The following is a 23,219-nucleotide window of genomic DNA, read 5'->3' as shown; positions in this document are numbered from 1 at the left end:
ATACTGAAAGATAGAAATGACTGTTTGAATGGTGTGGTCTGAACAGTTTGTTTTAGCGAGGCGGGGCCCGACACTTGCCACGCCTGTCAAGACACTCGTTTATGAAGGAATTTCATGGTTTATTTTTCAAAGAATTACTTTCTGGCCAGGTAACTTCGTGGCCCCCCTCTATTCTCCCCACGGCCATTTAAGGGATCGTCCTCCTTCACTTGGGAAGTATTAGTCCGAACCATTCACGTGACAAGGTCGTCAAGTGCAGTCAGTCAACAAGGACGTGGCAGCAGTGTGTCATTCAGTGGTTCACGAGATTATTAACCGCTTCAGTGCTATGACGCATTTTCTTAATCATTCTGCTTACTATTGGTGACTTTATACAGTGGGTTATGCTCTTATGGGTATTTCAGACGTGGTTCTTGGTGAGGACTGGTGGTGATGGTGTGGTGGTGTGACAGAACTCGAATATTCGAGGAGTTGATGAATCTGATGATTTGAGTGTGTCGGCCAATGTCCTGCAGTCATGTCTCGGGTACTTTTTCCTCATGTTCTTCACCACGTAAGTTGTAGATGTATGGACGTCTTTCTAACCTTATTTTAGCTGAAGGGATTTGTGAATAAAGAATTTCGGTAAAAAGATGTCATTTGCCAAGCGTCGCATTGTGTAAATTAAGCCGCACCTTTCTCAACCTGATTTCGCATTGGCTTCCCTATTCCCTCTTCTTGTTTCTGTATTTCTCCCACCTATTCCTCTTCTCCGCCGAAGCTGCACTCCCTCCTCCCTTTCTCTTTTATCTACACATTCAGGACAGTGCAACACTATAGTGACGTAGTTGCAGTGTCAGTGTAGTTATTGATTTTGAAGTATAAAGAACAGATTGTTTAATATTATTTTGGTAATTTGTTAATACTTCATAGGCAGAATGATCTTGGCAAGGAAGAGCGTAACGAACGGCCTTCGCTGCCACCTAAGCACGTTAGCGGGAGGGAGGCGAGAAGTGCCGTGGTATCCTTGTGGTGACAGCACCGGAGTGAAACCACTGCCCAGCTGGAGATCTTTTTGGCAAAAGCTAATTGTGAAGGTGTGTGGTATCTTTTAATTATTGGATAAATCTATTCTGAGTCTGTGATGGCAGTTTGGAGGTACTATATAATGAATGTGAGGGTGTGCGGGTATTTTGCTTGTTAGGTGATTAGCAAATTTGACAATTAATGGTGGATAGTTGTAACCGGCCGTTTGTAAACCCATCAGAACGAGAATGGTTGTACATCTTGATTAGAACTATGAAACAGGATGTCTTATTAAATTCATGTTCCTTCTTTGCAGCATAGGTCGGGTGTTAGTAATAGTGTAGTGTTATTGCGTGTTCATCTACGTATATTCCTATTCCAGTAATTTGGAACCAACAATAGAGTACAGTAACTACTAGTAATGCATAATCATCTTTAGCTCGTCTACACTGTTAACCGATTGTTTCCTTGATTTTTTCCGTTAGGAAAGTCCGTCTAACTATCTTCTACTATGCTTTTCAACAGCTGTGTTACCTCGATTTTCTCGATTGTCTCGGTAACGAAGTGTTGGATCACTATTATATTTTGCCACAGTATATTTCACACCAAGCGCTAATTTTTCACTGCACAGTGCATTACCAGAAGTGTATGAGTAAGCTGCATACTCTTGACAATTGAGAGAAATTTCCGATATCCAGAGAAGGCATTCGGACAGTCACTACTACGTCACACCCCAGCCCCACCCACCTCTCTCCCCCTGTATGTTCCTTCCTCTCTATCATCCGTTATCCCCTTCCTCAACAAACCCTATCCTCTCTCTCTCTCTCTCTCTCTCTCTCTCTCTCTCTCTCTCTCATGGATTCATAACCTACGGTGCACGTTGTTTTCCTGAAGTATATAAAAAATGTGGTATACCAACATAGACTTGTCATTTATTTAGATTAAAATGTGGAAATAAAGCCTTGTTTACGAAAACGTGAAGGTTGATAACGAACGAGAATGGTGGCAAACAAGTGGCTTAATGGATGCACCAGTGGGAGTGCCATATACCTCTCATTGGTTGGTGCAAAATTGAAATGAATTGAATTCCAAAAGAGAGAGAGAGAGAGAGAGAGAGAGAGAGAGAGAGAGAGAGAGAGAGAGAGAGAGAGAGAGAGAGAGAGAGAGAGAGAGAGAGGATAGGGTTTGTTGAGGAAGGGGATAACGGATGATAGAGAGGAAGGAACATACAGGGGGAGAGAGGTGGGTGGGGCTGGGGTGTGACGTAGTAGTGACTGTCCGAATGCCTTCTCCGGATATCGGAAATTTCTCTCAATTGTCAAGAGTATGCAGCTTACTCATACACTTCTGGTAATGCACTGTGCAGTGAAAAATTAGCGCTTGGTGTGAAATATACTGTGGCAAAGTATAATAGTGATCCAACACTTCGTTACCGAGACAATCGAGACAATCGAGGTAACACAGCTGTTGAAAAGCATAATAGAACTCTACTGTCTGGTTAGGTTTGTAGGGTCGTAACTCATTGACTGCCCCGCTCTCTCGCTAGCATTCCAGTCAAGCCACATTTTATGTCCACAAGTTAATTACATAAGTAATTTTCCATACCTATGAATACAACAATTTTGGGAAGTTTTGGCATCAACTCGAGCATGCAAAATGTGGCTTGGAACGAGTGATCGCCGCGAGAGCAGTGCGACTAATGAACCACTTGCTTCCGAAAGTTGTGCATTAGAAAGGTAGTTGCACAGTCAGCATTGCCTGTGCGAGTGTGTGTACACAAGAATGTTGACTAAAAATTTGTTGGTGGCTTTTGTATTACAGAGTCCTGCGCTAGTCAACTGGTGATCGAGCTGTGGCGCCACTACATCTGGTTGTCTCACACTCCTTGCACATCTTGAAATAATCTCCAGCCATCCTGAGTATCATTATTGGTAAATCCGTGAAGTAGCTTGGAAGATGCAGGAGCGGAGGAGTCACACGCGTACTCTCTCTTCATCAAGGAAGTATCCGTTCCGTGCATGGTACTAAAAATTAAGATACGATTGACTTGATTACGGAAATAAACTTACACATTTTCAATGAAGCTTCCGTTAGTGTATTTCGAGACTATCTTCAAGGAAACAAATTTTTCTCAATGTTGACAATATCCCCTGATGATCTTTTTAATTTGGTTGACGCACCTGTCTTGGGCTGCTTTAAGGTCACGTTAACGATGCTCATAGATCTTGTCTCCGCCGCCTCCTCTCACCTGCCAATTTTAATACACACCGGAATTATATTTCTTTTCAACATCCTTCACTCCTACCACCACACACAATTACATACAAACAATCACTAACAAGCGCTCGCCTATTACACTTTCCTACATTCACGGTCTGCCACGACGCTCCAAAGAAAACAAACACCATTCACCGTTTTTTGACTTTAGGATAACATATTATAAAAGCAGACTCACCACAGCTGCAAGTTTCAACAACGGCTTCTCAACAACTCGGCAGTCGGCAGTAAACTGAAGCCAGTGCGGTGCGCCTCTTCCTCACCATTCACCATGCGTGAAATCAAACAGGAGGCCAGTTATCTATATACTTTTGATTTACAGTTTCTCATTATAGAACAATCTCACATCAAAAGTGATTTTTCCAGAATTATGACTAAATAAAAGGAAATGTGTCGTGTTGCAAGGCAAGACCGGACGTTGTGAATGTTTCCGTGCCTAAATGTTAGATAGACATCCTTCATGAGCACCCGATACCTGCCGCCAAAACGCCTTCTATTTAAATATTTTGCTGCGTAACATTTATTTAGCTGCCATGAATGAGTGTCTTTTAGTACCGAATATTGAAGGCCTCGGAAAAATTTTATTATATATTTTTATTTCTCATATGGATATGAGTGCCTCTTAAACGGTTGTGAATAGTATTTTGGTAATCAACTTTATACCGAAGAGCAGTAAACCACTTGGGCCAAACAGGTAACATCGTCTCGCTTCCCTTGTGTGACATCATTTACACTCCTGTGAACAACAACTATAAGAACAACAATAACAACAATGATAGTCATAATGAAAGCAACAACAATAATAACAATAAGAAATCCAACTTTCATTTTAATGGTAATAACTGGAATTCGTGTCAGTATGAACATTTTATTTACATTAATACATGGTAACAAAATATATTCAAATGAAAAAAAAAAAAAAAAAAAAAAAAACGATACCTCACAAAATATTGCATACACTTTCCTGTGCACACGAAGCGCAGGATTTCACGCGGACTCAAGTATCTGTGACATAACCAGCGACTTCCACCCTCCTCCCTGTCACGTTGGTGTTAGCGTATTTCAGATGTCTTTTTTTTATTTGTTTTTTCTTTGCTAGTCACTTTCATACAATTCAGCAACCATGTCGTTTTGTTTTTCAGCTCTTGCAGTGTTTCGTGTGGTGGAGTAAGAATATCGATGTGTCTGCATGAGAGAAGTGGTGTGGTGTGTAGTTCTGATCATTATTGTACCTTTAGGGTCATTTCCCTTATGATACATAGTATAGTTACTACCTTAACTGAGTATTACGCCGTTGCCTCTTACATTAACAGATTGGACCACTAATGAAATTAGCGTGTCCCAATGGACCAATGGGCTCCCAGGCTGAACAACTGCAGGGTCGCGTTATCTCCTGGAGCAATCACGGGAGACAGTTACTTTACGTAAGGAATGCACCGGCCAAGGCTTGAGCTTCCTGACTCTGCCCTGCATACCCCGTCCCTCTTAACGAGACAGACAGTCACGTAAACACTCATCCTGGCAACGTAAACTATAGTCACATTGGTCTTCATAAGAGCGGACAAATGCACTGCTGCGTATCTGTATCCGCTCTTCATGTCCCTGGTAACGCTGAGCGCTGCACCGCGTGCATGCACCTGCCAAGTAGTACGTCAATATATGTGAGTGACCAGACGCAGCGCCAGGCTGTGGGTAGTCACTGACAGTGGTTTAATATTCACAAAACAAGGAAATATTCACCATATATACTATATTACATGTGGATAATTATTAGCTGCTGGCACTAAGACTGCATGACAGCAATGAAAACAACCATTGTTTGTAAGGCATTCATCAAACCTTATGAGCTGAAAAATATAACGGCTAATAATTTACACGATTAACAAACGCAAAGATGAGTAGTGAGCAATGCATTCATAAATGTATTCTTTTACATCATGAATGTTATATGCAGCAAGTCGTGCCTTCGCTGCATGTGAGGTGGCCGGCAGGGTCGTCCCTCTTACCCAAGTATACTCCCTACCATGGAGGCTCTGGTCAACGTTGCCACTTGCTGAAGGCTTCTGCTATAATCACACACTCAACACCGAAATCCGCCTAATCTGCTGGACTACCCCTGTGCTACTGTTCAGTAATGACAGGGCAGTGGGTGGTGATCCTCATGACGGAAGCTTTTCCTTCTGATTCCCTCCGTGTGACGCGTTCAAAACACATCTTTCTGTAGTATCTCACACTTACTTTTCCAATGAATAAAGCTATTATTCATCTACATGAGGATAAAACACAATTTTTCATTACTTATACAACTGACAAATGTTGAGAAGCAGAGACAGTGTTCTTTTCTTCTCTTCATCCTGCTCATTGTCCACGACCATCCACTTGTCATCTGCTTCCCTCAATGTAGACACTTGGAAACATTCCACTGTCTCGGGATTCCAAATGATTTACTCTTTAAAATTTCTTACTGTAACATCGTCTCGAAATTTCAATAACGCTTATTAATTAGTTCCCGTTCTGGAACACACACACACTCTCTCTCTCTCTCTCTCTCTCTCTCTCTCTAGGGTATTACATATCTTTAACGAATGAGTTGAGCGATCGTAGCTTGCTTTTACTGATTTCACTTTTCTTCTTGCCTGTTCGCACTCAGCACCGGGTTGGGGATTAGAACCAAACCACAGACACCAGCGCGTCTTTCCGCTATTCCGTCCTGTACTTCTTGACCCTGTTAGGTTTTTTACTGGCGATGAAGGCAATGACTGTGACGATCTGGCCGCACAGGTAGGCCGCTAGAAGGAACACAGCTGGATAGAGAGCGCCTGGGAGTTTGGGTTCCTCCAGCCCCATGTATCGCAGTGCCTGCGTGCCTGTCACCACCCCGCACGGCGCCTGAAGAGAGAAAGGGATGGAAATAATAAGTGACGAGGGGATAACACATGGGAAAGTATCTAGAGATATTTTCAGTTTAATCTATTCAGAAAATTTTACAGTACTATCTGAATCAGTTAGAAACACCTTGCTTTTGCACAGCTTCACAGCTGCAAATTATTAGTTATCGACATATTTTAGAGGTTTATTTGTTACTGACAGTCACCTTTTTTGATAAAAAAAAAAAAAAAAAGCTGTAATTTTACCAGCCTGCCTCACCTTCCGTTGGATGGCGGAGAGCGAATCCTGCAACACTGGATTTCTATCACATAGGAACTCATCAGTGTTCTCAAACTCCTGCCGCTCCACCTCGTGCAGCAACCAGCGTACTGGCGACCACCACAGCGTCGGCCACGCCCACAGGGAAATATCCTGCGAAAGGAATAACAGTAAAAGGCGTGCACACATTCTCCTATTCTCTACACACTGCACAGTGTGAACTGTAGTCTATACTTCATTCAAAAACTCTTTCATGTTCCTCTATAGCTTTTCATTGAGGCATTAGTGTTCTTGCAATCCCTGATTCGTTATGATACCTTACTTTCTTTCAAATTTTTTTTAGCAGTCCACGCCCCTTGCGTTAGTGGTCAGTGCTTCATTCACTACTAACCTCTCTGATTTTGTCCTACAGACATCCACACAACGCCAATATCCATGTCAGTATGTTTAGAGTCACATACCACTTGTTTGAGAGGAGTGAATACAGACATATATATCTCACCATGGAGTGGAGAGTGAAGCCAGAGCCCAGCGTAGCCACAGTCAGGATGAAGCCCGTCGTCATTGCGGCGGCGTGTCTGGAGTCGAAGACACAGGCAGCGGCGATGGCGAGGGCACGGACGGCGCACAGGTATAGCAGCATGTAGCCCAAATAGACGTAGAACTCCTCGGCGGTGGGAAAGCCCGCCATGGAGTAAGCTGGAAGAATGTAAGCGAGGAAAGTTCCACCCGCCGCCAGGAAGCTGTAGCAGATCTGTGGGTGAAGGCAACATTATTATTACGAGTCACTATTAGTTTTTCCTGATCTCTCAGCAAAATCCTGGAACAATTTAGAATACTTCAAACCTCAATAAATAAATCTATCTATATAATATCCTCACATACCAGGCCGGCAATCTTACACGGATTGGCCCAGACAACACACACACACACACACACACACACACACACACACACACACACACACACACAATCTGAGTTCCGTCTATCCCCGATGGAAAGGAATGGTTTCGTAGTCTACTAAACTACACCTGAGGAGCCTGGACATGCTACAATTGACCACGCATATCACAAGGCCGACAGTATGCGTTACAAAACACTCCACACAATACCTTGGTCAGAATGTAGATGCCTTTAGAGTAGAGTCCGTCAGCCACGTCTCGCGCCACCGCTGGTTTGTCTCGCCACACCTCCGAGATGGCCATGAGAAGCACAGGCCAAAGGGCAAGTGTGGCCATCACATAGTGGAAGTTCGCTCTGTTATTCACGTTGTCCTGGTGTTGCTGCATCGAGGAGCGGACGTCCCAGTACACGGCGCCGACCACCACAGACATGATGCCCGCCACAAGGGTCATGGCCAGCCAGTTCATCATATTGTACGGGAACTGGTAAATCATGGCGCGTCTGCAATGGTCAAAATTCACATTGATAACCTAAAACACACGTCATCACCTGCCGCTAATATCATTTAGGAAGGCGGTGGTGTAGTGTATAAGGCGGTGAGCGTGGGATCGGGCAGACGTCCACGCGTAGGTTGGAATCCCACCGCTTCGAAGCTACGCTATCTGTCGAGTGGTTTAAATTTACCTACATGTCACCATGATACCCAGGTTCTAGGTGGTTACACCAAAGATGCGCTTGGGTGGTGATATGGGCCCTAATATGGGTACCATAATAGGGCCTGCGCCACTAATGGGTGGAAGATGAACAGCGCTTCCCACATATACTCTTCAAGTATGCCTACAGGCGCCATAGGCCATAACATATAAAAAGAAAATCTTACACTTTCCTAGCGTTCATCACTCTTTCGCACTCGCGCGCTCATCACTTCTCGTGCACCAGACCCGCCCTGTTGTCCTGTATTACCCTCCTGGCAACTCACATCCACAGCCCGAGGAGCTGGAGGCAGAGATTCTCCTTCCGGACCTTGGGCGGGAGAGGGAGCGGCGGGCCAGGGTCACTGAGAGCCTCCTGCCGTCGCCTGAACGTCTCGGCGAGCATTTCCACTCGTTGTGATGACTCCAGCCTCGCCTCAGCGCTCAGGTCGTCCAGAGTAACGAGGTCAACTGTAAGGGCGACAATGGGATCAGATAAGATACTGCAGTTTTGCACACATGTACAGAAAGACACTTTGCCCTCTCACATCGACTCTATATATTCAAATGACACAGAGATGGTCAAGAGTATTTCTACTGCTAATAATGCAAAATTCTCCTTAGTGCCGTAAAAAATTCCTTAAAAACCCATGTCATTTCCACTTATGCGACTGACTAACTGATTGACTGATGATTTTAACACCGCAATAAAATCATTATGGTACCAGACTTGGAAGAGTGAGAAGGGTGAATATGTAACGAAGAAATAAAAGATACTAACGGTAGTAGTCCGACGGGTTTTTGTAGGCCGGGCACGGGTACTCAATGAAGGCGAAGTAAGGCAACATCTCTCGCCTCCTGCCGAAATACATGAGGCGTCCAGTAGAAATGAGCGCCACGCGGGAGATCATTGTGAAAATTTCGTATGTCGGTGGCTGGATGGTGAGGACCTGCGGGTAGATGAAGGAAATCAGAGAGGGAGACAGTGGAGAGTGAGACCCATGTGGCATTTTAAAAGGTAATCAAGTGGAAAGTATATTGCTGAATGATCGTGAATATTTCGTATGTCGGTATAGACAGGCAAAATTTACAAGTGGAAGGAGGAGGTCAAAGAGAGCTAAAAGAGAGTAAGACCTGTGGGAATTTTGGAAAGGTAACATGTTTGGGAATACCAACGAATGATAAAGATATGAAGGATATATACGGTCGGTCGGTCTCTCTCTCTCTCTCTCTCTCTCTCTCTCTCTCTCTCTCTCTCTCTCTCTCTCTCTCACCACTATCCTGCCGCGACACGCCCACTGCCGCAGGTACTCGACAAGAAAGAAGGTGTCGAAGATGTCCATGCCGCGGGTTGGCTGGTCGAGGAGCACCACGTCAGTCTCCAGCAGTAGGTGACACGCCACGTTGAGTCGCCGCCGCTCGCTCAGTGTCAGGTCCTTGACTCTCGTGTGGCGTACCTGCTCCAGGCCGAGGTCGTTGATGAGGCCGTTGATCTGAGAGCAGAGAGCAAAGGTACTGGTGAGGGAAGACATGTGCTGGTTACTGTTGATCATATGAAAACTGGGGACAAGGAATGAGGAGGAAGACGAGGAAGAAGAAAAAGGGAAATAAAAGAAAAATAGTGAGGAAGAGGAGAAAGAAAAGGAGGAAGATATAGAAAACTCTACTTGAGGAGCAAAAATAAGAGAGAGAGAAAAAAATCATGCAGAGGAGGAGTAGGAGAAAGAAAAGAAAGAGGAGAAGGAAGAAGAGAAAACGAAAGGAGGCGGGACTGAAGTGACATCAAGACAGGTGAATGTGATTAGTGGTCAGGCGATTCGGAAGGAAGGAAGGACGGTTGGGGGGGAGGGGAGTGTAAATGAACTGTAAACAACGACATCTGGTGAGGTACTCCGGCCACCATTACACATTACGCGTCAAGGCTCCGCTGGTGTAGTGTTTCCTTAGCCACCACCCTAACCCCGCCCCTCCCTGCGCCTTCCCTCCTCTTACTCCAACACACTCAAAGATTCAAACCGTACACAGAATGAGTAAGGAAATGGTATCAATGTAATTTTTTTCTTCCTTTCCTCTCTCGCGTCAGTGATTCAAAGGGTATGATTATCAGGATACCACAAAGAAAAAAAAAAAATGCTGTTAACTATAATAATTGTCTCTCCTCTTTCTTTCATCATAAAATTATATGAAAAGCATAAAAAGTAATATCCTGGTAACATGACTAAAACAAATAGCTACGCGTTATCTATCTAAATATCCTCTACAGTACACTAACCTAACCCGACCTAGTCTAGATTATATCGTGGTAATAAGACTAAAAAAAAAAAAAAAAAAAAAATGTATTATCTATCTAAGCGTAAATGAAAGTGGGAAAGGGAAGCCACAGTAGACAACAAGTAACTCTTCCGGAACGCTTCCCCTCGACAGTTCCTGCACGAGCACACATCCACTTTCGCCTGCCGGGAGTCGCATGCGTGGGTTGCGTAATGAGGCGAGCTAATGGTGAGAATCTGTAAGCAACAGGTGACAGGTGCTCCGCTGAGGTCAGAAGGTGTGAGGATGGAAAATTTACCTGCATAAGACTAATTAAAGGCATGGGCTATTGAAAAACTCTAACCTGGTGTGACAAATGAGAAAGAGAAAGGAAAACATGAAACAAGAGAAATATTTTGTCATATAAGTGTTAATCTCGCAGTATCACACGACGTTACGGTTTTGTGGTTCAACGGTAGTGTAAGCTTTCCAAATAGACAGACACATTTAGTCTTTATCAATTTACTAACTTGTCCTAATTGTCTCACCAGAATGTATTTTCTTCATTCATCATAGCTTCCTTGCTTCCTCCCTCTTGCTTCACCCACTCACTCTCTCAATCAATCAGTTTCCTCCTATGTGTAAGATGGTTTGATTTGTTTTTAGGCGGCTTACACGATATGTGTGTATGTTTTATAAAATTTTGACATTCATAAATTCTAAAGGAAAGCATTTGTGATGGACCATATTTTCAGAGTATTTTTTGTAAAGATAATACTTCGTTGTGTGTGTGTGTGTGTGTGTGTGTGTGTGTGTGTGTGTGTGTGTGTGTGTGTGTGTGTGTGTGTGTGTGTGTGTGTGTGTGTGTGTGTGTGTTGTGTGTGTGTGTGTGAACTAAGTGCAAGAATTCTGTAATACACATTTATACATATATTGAGGAGAAGTATGAACCAGAGAGAGAGAGAGAGAGAGAGAGAGAGAGAGAGAGAGAGAGAGAGAGAGAGAGAGATTTGTAGAGTATACTCCCCGGGAGGAGGTATCTTTGTAAGTGTTCACACCTGCACACACCACCACCTGTCTTCCTTGTCAAAGATAAGAGACACACACAACCATGTTTCATTGGTCTATTTATCTTTTACCTAGAACAGTTTTCCTTTGTTTCTCCCTTACATACTTTATTTCATATTTCATTTTTCCTCATCCAGTATCTCGCTTCTGTAGTAGTAGTAGTAGTAGTAGTAGTAGTAGTAGTAGTAGTAGTAGTAGTAGTAGTAGTAGTAGTAGTAGTAGTTGTAGTAGTAGTAGTAATGCTTTTTATTGCAAGAGTTGAGCATAGGGTTCATTATTTCATGCCTTTCACAGGTAACGTTACCTCCATATAACTTTGATTCTACTCCTCTACGTGTCTTCTCTCTCTATTCTGTCCTTATTAGTGAACAAGTTGACCAACGCCATCGCCGCCATGTCTGCGTTTTAAGTCACTCACGTTACTCCTTGCTTTACTCATGCACTAATTCACTCACTCACTCACTCACACACAGCCGGTCTTTTCCACACTCAGCCAAAACTCAAGCAAGGTACATTTTTCATTTCATGTAGTTTAGGAATGGGGAACAGGAGCAGCCGAACAGTGCGTGTGGAGGCGAGGCTTAGCCTGCTAGGCGAGGGTCGGGTGGACGCCATCAGGATGTCCCGGCCCCGCTCAGCGGGCTGCTTCGGCAAGGGGAGGCGCTCCATCGCCTCCTTCACCTTCCCTAAGGGGACCGAGGGGGGGGGAGCAAGATCGTGAAACTTGCAAACACGACATGTCTTTCGACTTCTACCTTTCCTTCTTGCTGGAAGTTTGCTTACATTCAGTCTGTTCCTAAAAAGGGTGACCGTTCTAATCCCTCAAACTACCGTCCTATAGGTCTAATCTCTTGCTTGTCTAAAGTTTTTTTAATCTATCCTCAATAGGAAGATTCTTAAACATCTGTCACTTCACAACCTTCTATCTGATAGCCAGTATGGCTACGTCAAGGTCGCTCTACTGGTAATCTTCTGGCTTTCTTTACTGAGTCTGTCATTTTCCTTTAGAGATTTCGGTGAAACTTTTGCCGTCGCATTAGACATATCAAAAGTTTCTGATAGAGTCTGGCATAAGACTCTGATTTCAAAACTGCCTCTCTTCGGTTTCTATCCTTATCTCTGCAACTTTATCTCAAGTTTCCTTTCCGACCGTTCTATTGCAGCCGTGGTATACGGCCACTGTTCTTCTTCTAAATCTATTAACAGTGGTGTTCCTCAGGATTCTGCCCTGTCACCCACTCTTTTTCTATTATTCATTAATGACCTTCTTAACCAAACTCCTTGCCCTGTCCACTCCTACGCTGATGATACCACCTTACACTTTTCCATGTCTTTTCAGAGATGACCAACCCTTCAGGAAGTCAACAGATCAAGCAGGGACACCACACATACTTACCCTAGCCTTTACTTCCCTCACACGCGTCACATCGCCGCAGGAGCGGAAGAAGGAGTGAAGAAGGAGAGTCTGTCGAACACTCATGTCGGGGCAGAAGTTGACGTCTTGCTGCACGTAGGATGAGCGCGCAGCCACCTGGTAATGAGGAGAGGAGGTGAGGTGAAGGTAGGTTAAGAAAAGACTGAGTAGAATGAAACAGGTAACAGGTTACATAAAATGACTTTAACAATACCACGAACAGTCTAAGATTGGCGCACCCACCTTGGCAGGGCTGGTGTGGTTCCCGTTGAAGATAAAATCTCCCCTAAGTCGTCCTCCCCACCTGGCGTGTCTGTTCGCCAGCGCATCAAGCAGACACGAACCCTCAGACTCTGCAAACAACAAGAAAAAGAACGTTAGGATAAAAGAAACCAACAACAAAATGCGTTACGAATCCACTGAACCTTCCAGAATCACTGAGATGGAAATTATCAATACGCGAATAAAAAAAAAAAAGTTATAATTAGAAAGAAGTGGAGATTAGATAGCACAGGAGCAGAGAAAGAAAGGTAATTGGTGGAGACTCAAGCGTGACTGTAGCATCTTTCATCGAGCTTTTCTTCTCTTCACTGCCCTAAAAAACAACAATGGCGAGGAACAAAGAAGAAAAAAAACTAAGATAAAAGCAAAAATACCAATCCACAAAAAGAAGATTAAAAAGAACAAAGGAAGGAGAAAATGAAGGAATTAAACTCCACCGCCATCACAACCGCCACCACCACCATTACCACTACCACCACCACCATCACCACTACCACCACCACAAACACCACCATCTCCTCTCGCTAGCTGCCGTCACATGCTTGGCTAACTCTCACCGTTTTCTCTCCTTACGCTGTCTTTGCCTCGTCCTCATAACATCACCGCCTTTCCACATACAAGCTTTCCACAGATATACTTCCACCACCAAAACTGCTCTTTTTTCCTCTTCACTCTCTTTCCTATCCCAATCTTTTCCCTCCCACCCCCTGTCATATAAATCTTACAAGCCTTCTCTTCCACGCTCTCTCTGTTCACTCTCGCCTTTGCCTCCCCGACAATAACGCCGCTAGTCGCTTCATGACGCGGCAACTTAAATCTACTTCCCTCTGGTCAAGATTACTTCAGTCCTTCCAATTATAAGCCGTGTTGTGGTAGTGTGAGGAGAGAGAGAGAGAGAGAGAGAGAGAGAGAGAGAGAGAGAGAGAGAGAGAGAGAGAGAGAGAGAGAGAGAGAGAGAGAGAGAGAGAGAGTATCTTTAGAGTTAATGGTCCATGCGCTCATGAACTACAACTCTCTCTTTTCTCTCTCTCTCTCTCTTTCTCTCGCGCAACATTATCCCACATTGAACCACAACAACAAAAACAACAACAACAACAACAACAACAATAATAATAATAATAACAATAATAATAATAATGATAATAATAATAATAATAAAAAATGTTAAACGAAAGCAACAATAGACCAAACTGTACAAAAAATAGCATGTTCTTGACCCTGACCATGACATTCTCTTTCTCTCTCTCTCTCTCTCTCTGGATGCTGGTAGGGTAACAAAGATAACAACACTACAGTGACGAAAGTAAATATTGACGAAGGATGAAAGATGAAAGAAAATCAAATAAAACGCATGTGTGTGTGTGTGTGTGTGTGTGTGTGTGTGTGTGTGTGTGTGTGTGTGTGTGTGTGTGTGTGTAGGAGGATGACTTCAGCTAGTGTGGGAGAACCTGTACGAACTTGTGTGTGTGTGTGTGTGTGTGTGTGTGTGTGTGTGTGTGTGTGTGTGTGTGTGTGTGTGTGTGTGTGTGTGTGTGTGTGTGTGTGTGCACTTAGTTTCTTGTTTGGCAGAGGAGGATGAGAGGAGGGGCATAGGGCAGGAGGGGAGGAGAGAAGAAGGGAAAAGAGGGAGGAGGGGAGGAGGGAAGAAGGGAAAAGAGGGAGGAGGAGGAGGGAGGAGGGAAGGAGGGAGAAGAGGGAGGAGGGAAGAAGGGAGAAGGTCAGGGAGAAGAAAAGAAGAGGTGTGACGAGGTAACCATTTGCTTTATCCCTTATTCTTCTCTTATCATCTATTACTTATCTCCTTTCTTCTCTATTTTTCACTCAACCTTTCATACCTCAAATTCATCACTAATTTTTGCACTTTCCCTTTCCTCATTTTCTTCATATCCCGGACTCGTATCCTCAAACACTTCTGCGCTTCACCTCCATTATTCTAAAAGTCTTTATTCAAATTTACACGATATTTTTAAGGTGTTTTTACGGTTCTAGAGGCAGATTGATAATATTTGTACATCATTAACTGAAGAACCACTCTTGAAAACCCCGCTAATCATTTCTGTGGCCTTGGAAAATAGTCGTGGTGAGAGAACTAAGCGTTTTCAGGTGTTTTTACGGTTCTAGAGGCAGATTGATAAGATTTGTACATCACTAACTGAAGAAACACTCCTGAAAACCCCGCTCATCATTTCTGTGGCCTTGAAAATAGTCTTGGTGAGAGGGCAAAGCGTTTCTGAATACGGACCCAGTTTCCTTTCATTTGTCTGATATTTTATTGTCTTTTTTCCCATTTCATTTTATTCCCCGTTTCATTTTATTATATTATCTTATCTTGCATTTCCTTATGTTATTAATCTCTTTTTTTTTTCCTTCTCATCTGTCTCTATTTTTCTATTTCCTCCTTTACTTTACGTGACCAGTTTTTGCTTCTTATTGCTCTTTCTTCTCTTCCTCCTCCATTATGTTATTCCCTCCCTGCCTTTTGCTTTCTTGTAATCATCATGTTTCACTTCTTGTGTTTCCGTTACTGTCATCATCCCTCTTCATTATGCCCTGGTTTTTCTCCCTGCGTCTCATTTCCATTATAATCACGAACATTTATCTTCCTCCTCTCTCCTTCCTTCCTCCCTTCCACTTTTTTCACCTCCCATAATTCTTCAACTTCTTTCATCACACAATCAACTACATGAGAGTGTCCAGCCAGGTCCTCCAACACACACACACACACACACACACACACACACACACACACACACACACACACACACACCATTATAGCAATTATTTCTCCCTTCCTTCCTCATTCCTCGAGTTTCCTTCCACCTCCTCTCTCGTTTGTCTTCCTTTCTCTTCAGCACGTTGCCTGCTCTGTCTTCCTCCGCCTCGCATCCCTTGTGGACTTCTTTCTCCGGCCATTACCAGTGAAAACAAATACGTAAATGTGATGATGAAAAGGGAGATGAATGGATAATTAGTGCTTTGAATATTGCACAGACATTCATTTATGCAGTGACCATTGTTCCTCACACGCCTGAGACTGCCCCTTCCTCTCTCTCTCTCTCTCTCTCTCTCTCTCTCTCTGTCAATCTATTAGTCTATCTACATCAAGACGAGGGCAATTGGGGAGGCGGGTGACAGGAGAAGGTAAAGGAAGGAATTGGGAGAAGGTGGTTGTGGTGAGTAGTCATGACCGTGGGTTAGAGAGCCACTGACCTTTCCCTAGGCTACAGAGGCGCCGAAAAAGCAGATTACTTCTTGTATGAAATGGAAGGAAAGAACTGTGAGTGGGAGTGAGCGAGTGGTAGAGGGTGTCAGTGGATGTGTGAGTGAAGGAACGAGTGAGTGTATTTGTAAGTGAGTGAGAGATGAGGTGAGAAAATGATACCAGCCTTAAAACCGGTAGGAAAAGAATAACATGTTTGCATTCCTTATAGAAGAAAAAGGTTGTTTCGTAACATTCTGCAAGTACGGAGATACGGCGCTGGGCCAGGAATGTTTCAAGGTTTGGCCGCCAGAGGGCAAGCCAAGACAAGACGCATTGAAATTCCTGTTATTTTTTCCCTTAGCTACCCGCGGCGAGAGAAAATAAAAAACGGAGGAGCAATAGAGAGCGAGAGAAAGAAAGGTGGAGAGAGATTGAAAGAAAAAAATAAAAAACTGGGAATGGATAGAGGAGAGAGAGAGAGAGAGAGAGAGAGAGAGAGAGAGAGAGAGAGAGAGAGAGAGAGAGAGATCCATACCAGTTTCGTTCGTGACTAATAAAATTCCCCTCCGTTTACAACCCGGTCTAAAACCTACACCAAACACAACACCTACCCTGGTCACCCTTGTTTCTCACCTTGCGCTCTTTCACACCTTCTCTTTACCTCTCATTGCCTCTGTACTTGGCCTTCGAGTCTTCCCTCTAACGCCCCTTTCCTCGCGTGGGGCCAGATTCTGAAACACTTCCTTAAAGCACCTCCACTACTTTCAGAAGCCAATGTTTGAAGTTATACGGGTTTTTAAGTGTTTTTCATTGATCTAATGGCGGATTAACATGATTTCTGCAATATTAACAGGGGAAAGACTCTTGAGGACATGGACAATCATCTCTGTACTCTTAGAAAAGTCGTGGTGAGAGAATAAAGTGTTTTTTGAATACTGGTCTTGGTATCCACATCAATTACCCACAAGTCTCAATGTTTCTCATCGATCGTGTCTCCCAGTTTAAATTCTACCCAAGTCTCTCACGGCCTCAAGTCATTCCACGGATGCGGGAGTCGCAGTGTGTGTGTCGTAGCGCAGGCCTCAGCTGTACGTGTTTGCTGAGGCCTAATTTCCCGAGCGTCAGTCCGGAACGTGAGACAAACACAAGATGCCTTCCTGCTTCGTGCCACTGCAAACCTTTCTACTTAACCAAGCCTTTTCTTTGGGCCTCCCTTACTCGATTTTTATGAAGCTGTCTGCCACTGATGCCGCTATTGTTAAGGGATTCTGTATCTGGCTCGATTGATTACTTTTAAATCAACATGATGTTAACAATACATTTTACTTCTATTTATATTTTTGTTATAGTCAAGTGTACGAAGATGTGTTGTTTTGAAGTTTATAACGAAATAAAGGTAAGCTTCATTAATTCAGAACGTTTTCGAGATAGAGAAACTGTATTTTAATCTCTTGAGTACCATGAAGCGTTTCCATACGTCTTCTGCTTACTATTTGGTGATATTATATATAGCTTCAGAAACTTATGTGGGGATTAAAATAGTGAAGACTGGCCATTAATCTTCTGACCTCCATAGACCCTTCCTAATGTCAATAAAATGTTCTAATCGTACACAAAACTCGTGGTAAAATGTGTCCCAGTACTGAAGTGGTTAAAGTAGAAATAAGACGCTGAAACCTTTAAGAATATCGTTCCTGGCTTGTCACATCTGAGAGCAGCGTAGGAGGTGCAGGATGAAGGTGTACAACGATCATGAATGCATACGTCCACACACCAGATGGCCGGCCGGGTGCATGTTCATTCACTGCAAGCTCACGGCAGAGAAGAATATAACTACAAGAACTAGAAGAACACGCCGAACACTCCCCTCCAGCTCCTCATAATTGCCAGAAAATCGGTGGATAACTATTTTCTCGCAGTTTGAAATCTCTCACGGGAAGGCGCTCTCTGCCTGGGGTTAAGAGCAGGAAGGAACGGGGAGTGGATGCTGTACAGGGACTAGGCGGGGAAGATGACCATGTAAGTGTGTGTGTGTACGATCACTTTTGGAGAACAAGATACACACACAATATATCAACATCCACTACATTTATTATTACTACTACTACTACTACTACTACTACTACTACTACTACTACGACTACTACTACTACTATACTATAATATTACTGCTACTTCTACTACTACTATTACTACTACTACTGCCAACAACAAAGTAAACTGCATAAAAAAAAAAAAAACACCAAATCCACCACCACCACCACCACCATCAACAACAACAACAACAAACACATCAACCAACAAGGCATACACAACAATGAGTCACTGGCAGAACACAGACGTGGAAGGCAGGGAGACAAAACAGGCAGGGGAGGGATGACTGGGAGGGATATGGTCGGCACACAGACACAGCAGGAGGACGGAAGGAAGGAAGGAAGGAGCCACAAGACACGACGCACCTCGACTCCTAACTGTTCCCGAGCCTTCTCAGCCCTGATGGTGGGGACTAAGGGAAAAATTGGCCCCCCACAATTACCCTTCGAGGACCAGCACCAGACAGCCGCCACAACAGTGTTACATAAAGCCCGCGCCTCACTCCCTGTTTAGGAAGCGCCTGGGATAACGGAGGGAAGCATTACCCGTTGTATTTTATCTGTTTGTTTCTATCTGTTTGTCTTGTTTGTATTCGTTTACTCGTGTTTATGTGTTCGTTTCTACCTGATTCTATTCATCTGTTTGTATATTCCTGTTTCTGTATTGATGTATCAGTATTTCTTTTGTTGTATTGGTCTATATATATTCAACTATTTGTATTTCTATATTTTGTATGTGTATCTACATATCTACACTCGTGCTTGAATAACAGGCTTCGTCTTTGGACCCAAGAAATAAACCACAACATTCTGAAGACGGAAATTCTGCTTCGTGTGTTGAATATACAGCCAAAATTCCTTCTCGTAACCCGCAGTGCAGACCCCCGAGCAGCAAGGAAATGCCTGCTTCCCCCTCTCTCTCTCTCTCTCTTTGGCAACAGGGAGTGAGGTGTGGTAATAATGGTGGAATAAAATAGATGCATTCACAAGTAAGATTATTCCTCATCCTCCCGCCTGTCATCTCTGCTGTGGTGTTCCTGCTGCAGTTCAATAAAGGGAAGAGGAAGCAGAACAGCAACTTCAAATGAAAAACTAAATAATAATGATAATGAACAATCTTACTAATCACACATGTCCCGCCCGTCATAGAAGTAAGGCCTCATATTATAAAGCAGCCCATTTCCTTAAAGAACATTCTCGCGCACAAAATCGTAGTATTTATTCAGAAACTCGTAAGGGTTAATGCTCCTCACAGACCGAGACGACGGGAAAAAGTTTACCTGATCATCTGATTCGTATGTTTTCGCCTCATTTCCGTCTGTGAACGAGTTTTTTCCCTCTTTTCATGGGGAGAGGAAGACACGTAAGGCTTGGAAAAGAAAACACGGATACGGAAAAAAACTCCAACAATGAGTGGCGTAATATGAACAAGGTAAATGAACACAACACAAGTTCGTACGCAAAATACAGGTATTTAGGCTCCTTAAGGCACGGCGCTGAGCTTCCCCCGAGCCATTACGTCCCCGCAGTGCATTCTGAGCGCCGGCGGGAAGGTGTAACAACCAGGTTTTTCTCACCGCCACTCCTCCTGTGTGTACCCGCAAACTTCAGTCTTCCTGGGAACTTTGTGAATTTCGCCTCTTGTTTTAGTACCTTAGCCGAACAGTGGGTGCAGATTGCCGAGTCATTAGGAGGATTTAAGAGCGGCTTAGGTAGACTTATAGGTGAAGATGATAGGTGGAAATACGCAGGTGTGTTTCGTTCAAGGACTGCTGCGTGTAAGGATGACGGCCTCTTGCAGTTTCCTAAATATTTTTTTGTTCGTAATGCTGATGGTCCCCTTCCTCTCTTCACTCTTAGGTAGACTTATAGATGAAGATGATGGGTGGAAATACGCAGGTGTGTTGTGTTCAAGGACTGCTGCGTGTAAGGATGACGGGTTCTTGCAACTTCCTTGATATATATATATTTTTTTATCCTTAACGCTGATGCTCCCTTCCCTCCTCACTGTGTCCCTTCATGTTTCCAACTATTTCCGACGCTTTTCTGTTTAGACGAGTTCACTTTTCTATCATTTTTTCCATTCACATTTCTTATTACTCTTTCTCCTCGACAAGGGAAGAAAAATATATATACTCTCATCCTTACCAGAGAGAGAGAGAGAGAGAGAGAGAGAGAGAGAGAGCTACACAATTACCCACCCATCCACCCACCCATCCACATACACACGAAGTACAACGGGAATCATGAGAGACAAACGTAATTTCGACCTTTGCTTTAACGGCGGTTCTCACACGCTAGTAAACTGTGTGTGTGTGTGTGTGTGTGTGTGTGTGTGTGTGTGTGTGTGTGTGTGTGGAGGAGCAGAAGGCGTCGTGGTTGGCAGCTCACAATCACCTTGTCAGCAGAGCGAGTTAACGAGTACAATTACAGCGCAAGAAGCCGGCCAGTTATGACCCACTCACGCGTAAGCTCACGTAGCCGACGCCCCTTCACGCCCGCCATACACTCCCGCCCACCCGCACATCAACCCGCCCACCTGGACCCCACCTGTAAAAAGAGAACCTCCGATCCTCACGTCTCCTCATTAACCGATGGTTGACGAAAAACACTGAACACACACACACACACACACACACACACACACACACACACACACACACACACACACACACACTTGACCCTAAGTAAAAAAAAAAAAAAAAAAAAAAAAAACCTGTTTGAACGTTAAAAGAGAGTTTAATAGCACGTAAAATTTTGAGTGTGTGTGTGTGTGTGTGTGTGTGTGTGTGTGTGTGTGTGTGTGTGTGTGTGTGTGTGTGTGTGTGTGTGTGTGTGTGTGTGTGCGAGCGTGCGTGCGTCCTCAATGATGTAAGGTACTTCGTATCTTCATTGCTCCGTTCACAGAAAATAGTTTACATACGTCAGTCTGCAACAGAAGCAATGAACCAGCAAAGAAAAGCAGACATTTTTTAATTTTTTTCATGGACTGATGCTTTTGTTTCTCTGAATCTGTTTATTTACAAAAGCTGATCGTGAAATTTATCTGTACGTATCAACATCTTAACCCCTTAGGTGCTATGACGTGTTTTCATATTCATTCTGCTTACTATTTAGTGATTTTATACAGCTTCAGAAACTTATGTGGGGATTAAAACAGTGAAGATTCTGGCCGTAAATCTGACCTATAGACTCTTCCTAATGTAAATAAAATCGTCTAACCATACTCGAACTCATAGCAAACACGCGTCCTAATACTGAAGGAGTTAAGAGAACATTAACAAACTACTGTCATCTTTTAAGTAATGTCATAAACAGGACTTTAAACATAAACAAAAAAGAAAACAGCACAAATTAATATCGATGCCGTTGCTTGCGGTTGATAAAGAGAAGTAGAGACGAGATCACCTCTCCGTTCCTTCGTGACTAACACAATAAGCTGTGGCGTGAGAGGCTACTGCGTGGGAGGAGAGAGGGGAGAGTGGGTAGGAGGGGAGAAGATGGGAGGGGAAAGAGGGGGAAAGAAGAGAAGAACCGCAGGTAACACGAACTGTACACTAACAACCAATCACTCCCCTGACCTACACAGAGACACCTTACCCCCATCCCCCCCTGCAGAGAGAGAGAGAGAGAGAGAGAGAGAGAGAGAGAGAGAGAGAGAGAGAGAGAGAGAGAGAGAGAGAGAGAGAGAGAGAGAGAGAGAGAGAGAGAGAGAGAGAGAGAGAGAGAGAGAGAGAGAGAGAGAGAGAGAGAGAGAGAGAGGTGGTCATCAGAGTAGCCGCAGGAATGAAAGAGTGACAGCCTCGAGTGCCATTTAAGTAGGTCAGGAAGGGGAAACTGCTCTCTCTCTCTCTCTCTCTCTCTCTCTCTCTCTCTCTTCGTATACCCATCCATGAATGTAACAGTTTTTTTCTTTTTCGTCTGTTCTTACTTTCTCTCCTCCTCCTCTTCCTACTCCTCCTTCTCCTCCTCCTTTTCCACTACCCACCTTTGCCACCTGTCGTTCTAGGTAAATACAATCATTAAGTCAATCTTGAGCGTCTGGCGGCTGTGAGCGTGACGCCACGGACACTCACCACCACCACCGCCATCACCATCACCACCATTACCAACACCATTCCCACCGCTGTCACTGTAACTATCGCAAGAAGCACATTCCGTCATATTTAAGAGGATGGACCGTACTATGGTGAGAGAAATGACATCTTTTTATATCTTACTCTATGAAATTATGGTTATTTTTTTGTCTGTTGCTACTTAATATTGTTCTATTTATTCATTTATTATTTTTTTTTTCAGCTGTGAGGGAATGCGAGGAAGTTTTTCTTTCTTTTGTGAATGCGTTGTTATTCAAGGTTGTTTATTTTTTTTCAGATTTCATTTCGTGAGTTAGGAGTTCCGCGCCAGTATATATATAGGTTGACTTCAGTACTGGGACGTATTTTTACCATGAGTTTTGGGTGTGGCTATACTATTTTATTGACATTAAGAAGCGTTCAAGGAAGTCTGAAGATTATTGGCCAGTCTTCACTATTTTGATCCCCACGTAAGTTTCTGAAGCTGTATAAGATCGCCAAATAGTAGGCAGAATAAATATGAAAACGTGTCATGGTACTGTGGAGATTAAAAACGACTTAAAAAAATAAAAGTTCTCTAAATTTCTCGCTTTACCACACTCCTCTAAAGAAATTAATGAAAAAGAAAAAGGAGAAGCAGGAAAAGTTTCACATCGTCATATCGGGAGGTGAATCTAAGAGTTCCTGTTTGTGTCACGTGTTTGAGTGCTCTTCTGAATATAATCGAATCGTGGCAAGAGGAAAGCGAAAGCCGGGAAAAATGTTTCAGAATTCGTGGTTTGGTTTCAAGTACAGTGTTTGGATTTGCTG

At 43.6% G+C, this 23,219-nt stretch overlaps 1 protein-coding gene and 1 long non-coding RNA gene across 6 annotated transcripts in view; one reads left to right on the top strand and one right to left on the bottom strand.

Moving 5' to 3' along the window:
- Nucleotides 1-6: 6 nt before the first annotated feature.
- Nucleotides 7-4,365, top strand: LOC123509516. The gene is made up of 3 exons (XR_006676210.1): nucleotides 7-553; nucleotides 913-1,076; nucleotides 2,827-4,365. It is a non-coding gene; the product is annotated as an uncharacterized LOC123509516 (long non-coding RNA).
- A 19-nt stretch (nucleotides 4,366-4,384) lies between these two features.
- Nucleotides 4,385-23,219, bottom strand: part of LOC123509515 (ATP-binding cassette sub-family G member 8-like) — a 76,836-nt gene continuing 58,001 nt past the window's right edge. For all 5 annotated transcript variants that reach the window (XM_045263854.1, XM_045263859.1, XM_045263856.1 and 2 more), the window contains 9 exons: nucleotides 13,000-13,109; nucleotides 12,739-12,873; nucleotides 9,299-9,517; nucleotides 8,806-8,974; nucleotides 8,312-8,495; nucleotides 7,542-7,833; nucleotides 6,932-7,183; nucleotides 6,430-6,582; nucleotides 4,385-6,171 (listed from right to left, as the gene is read on the bottom strand). In XM_045263854.1, coding sequence (XP_045119789.1) covers nucleotides 5,983-6,171; nucleotides 6,430-6,582; nucleotides 6,932-7,183; nucleotides 7,542-7,833; nucleotides 8,312-8,495; nucleotides 8,806-8,974; nucleotides 9,299-9,517; nucleotides 12,739-12,873; nucleotides 13,000-13,109 — 1,703 coding nt within the window. In that variant the 3' untranslated portion in view covers nucleotides 4,385-5,982. The remainder of the gene's footprint in view (nucleotides 6,172-6,429; nucleotides 6,583-6,931; nucleotides 7,184-7,541; nucleotides 7,834-8,311; nucleotides 8,496-8,805; nucleotides 8,975-9,298; nucleotides 9,518-12,738; nucleotides 12,874-12,999; nucleotides 13,110-23,219) is intronic.

Source organism: Portunus trituberculatus, chromosome 27, assembly GCF_017591435.1.
Source record: "Portunus trituberculatus isolate SZX2019 chromosome 27, ASM1759143v1, whole genome shotgun sequence".
NCBI classification, from domain to species: Eukaryota; Metazoa; Arthropoda; class Malacostraca; order Decapoda; family Portunidae; genus Portunus; species Portunus trituberculatus.
Note: the sequence above shows the minus strand (reverse complement) of the source record. Positions and strands in the feature narration are given on the sequence as shown.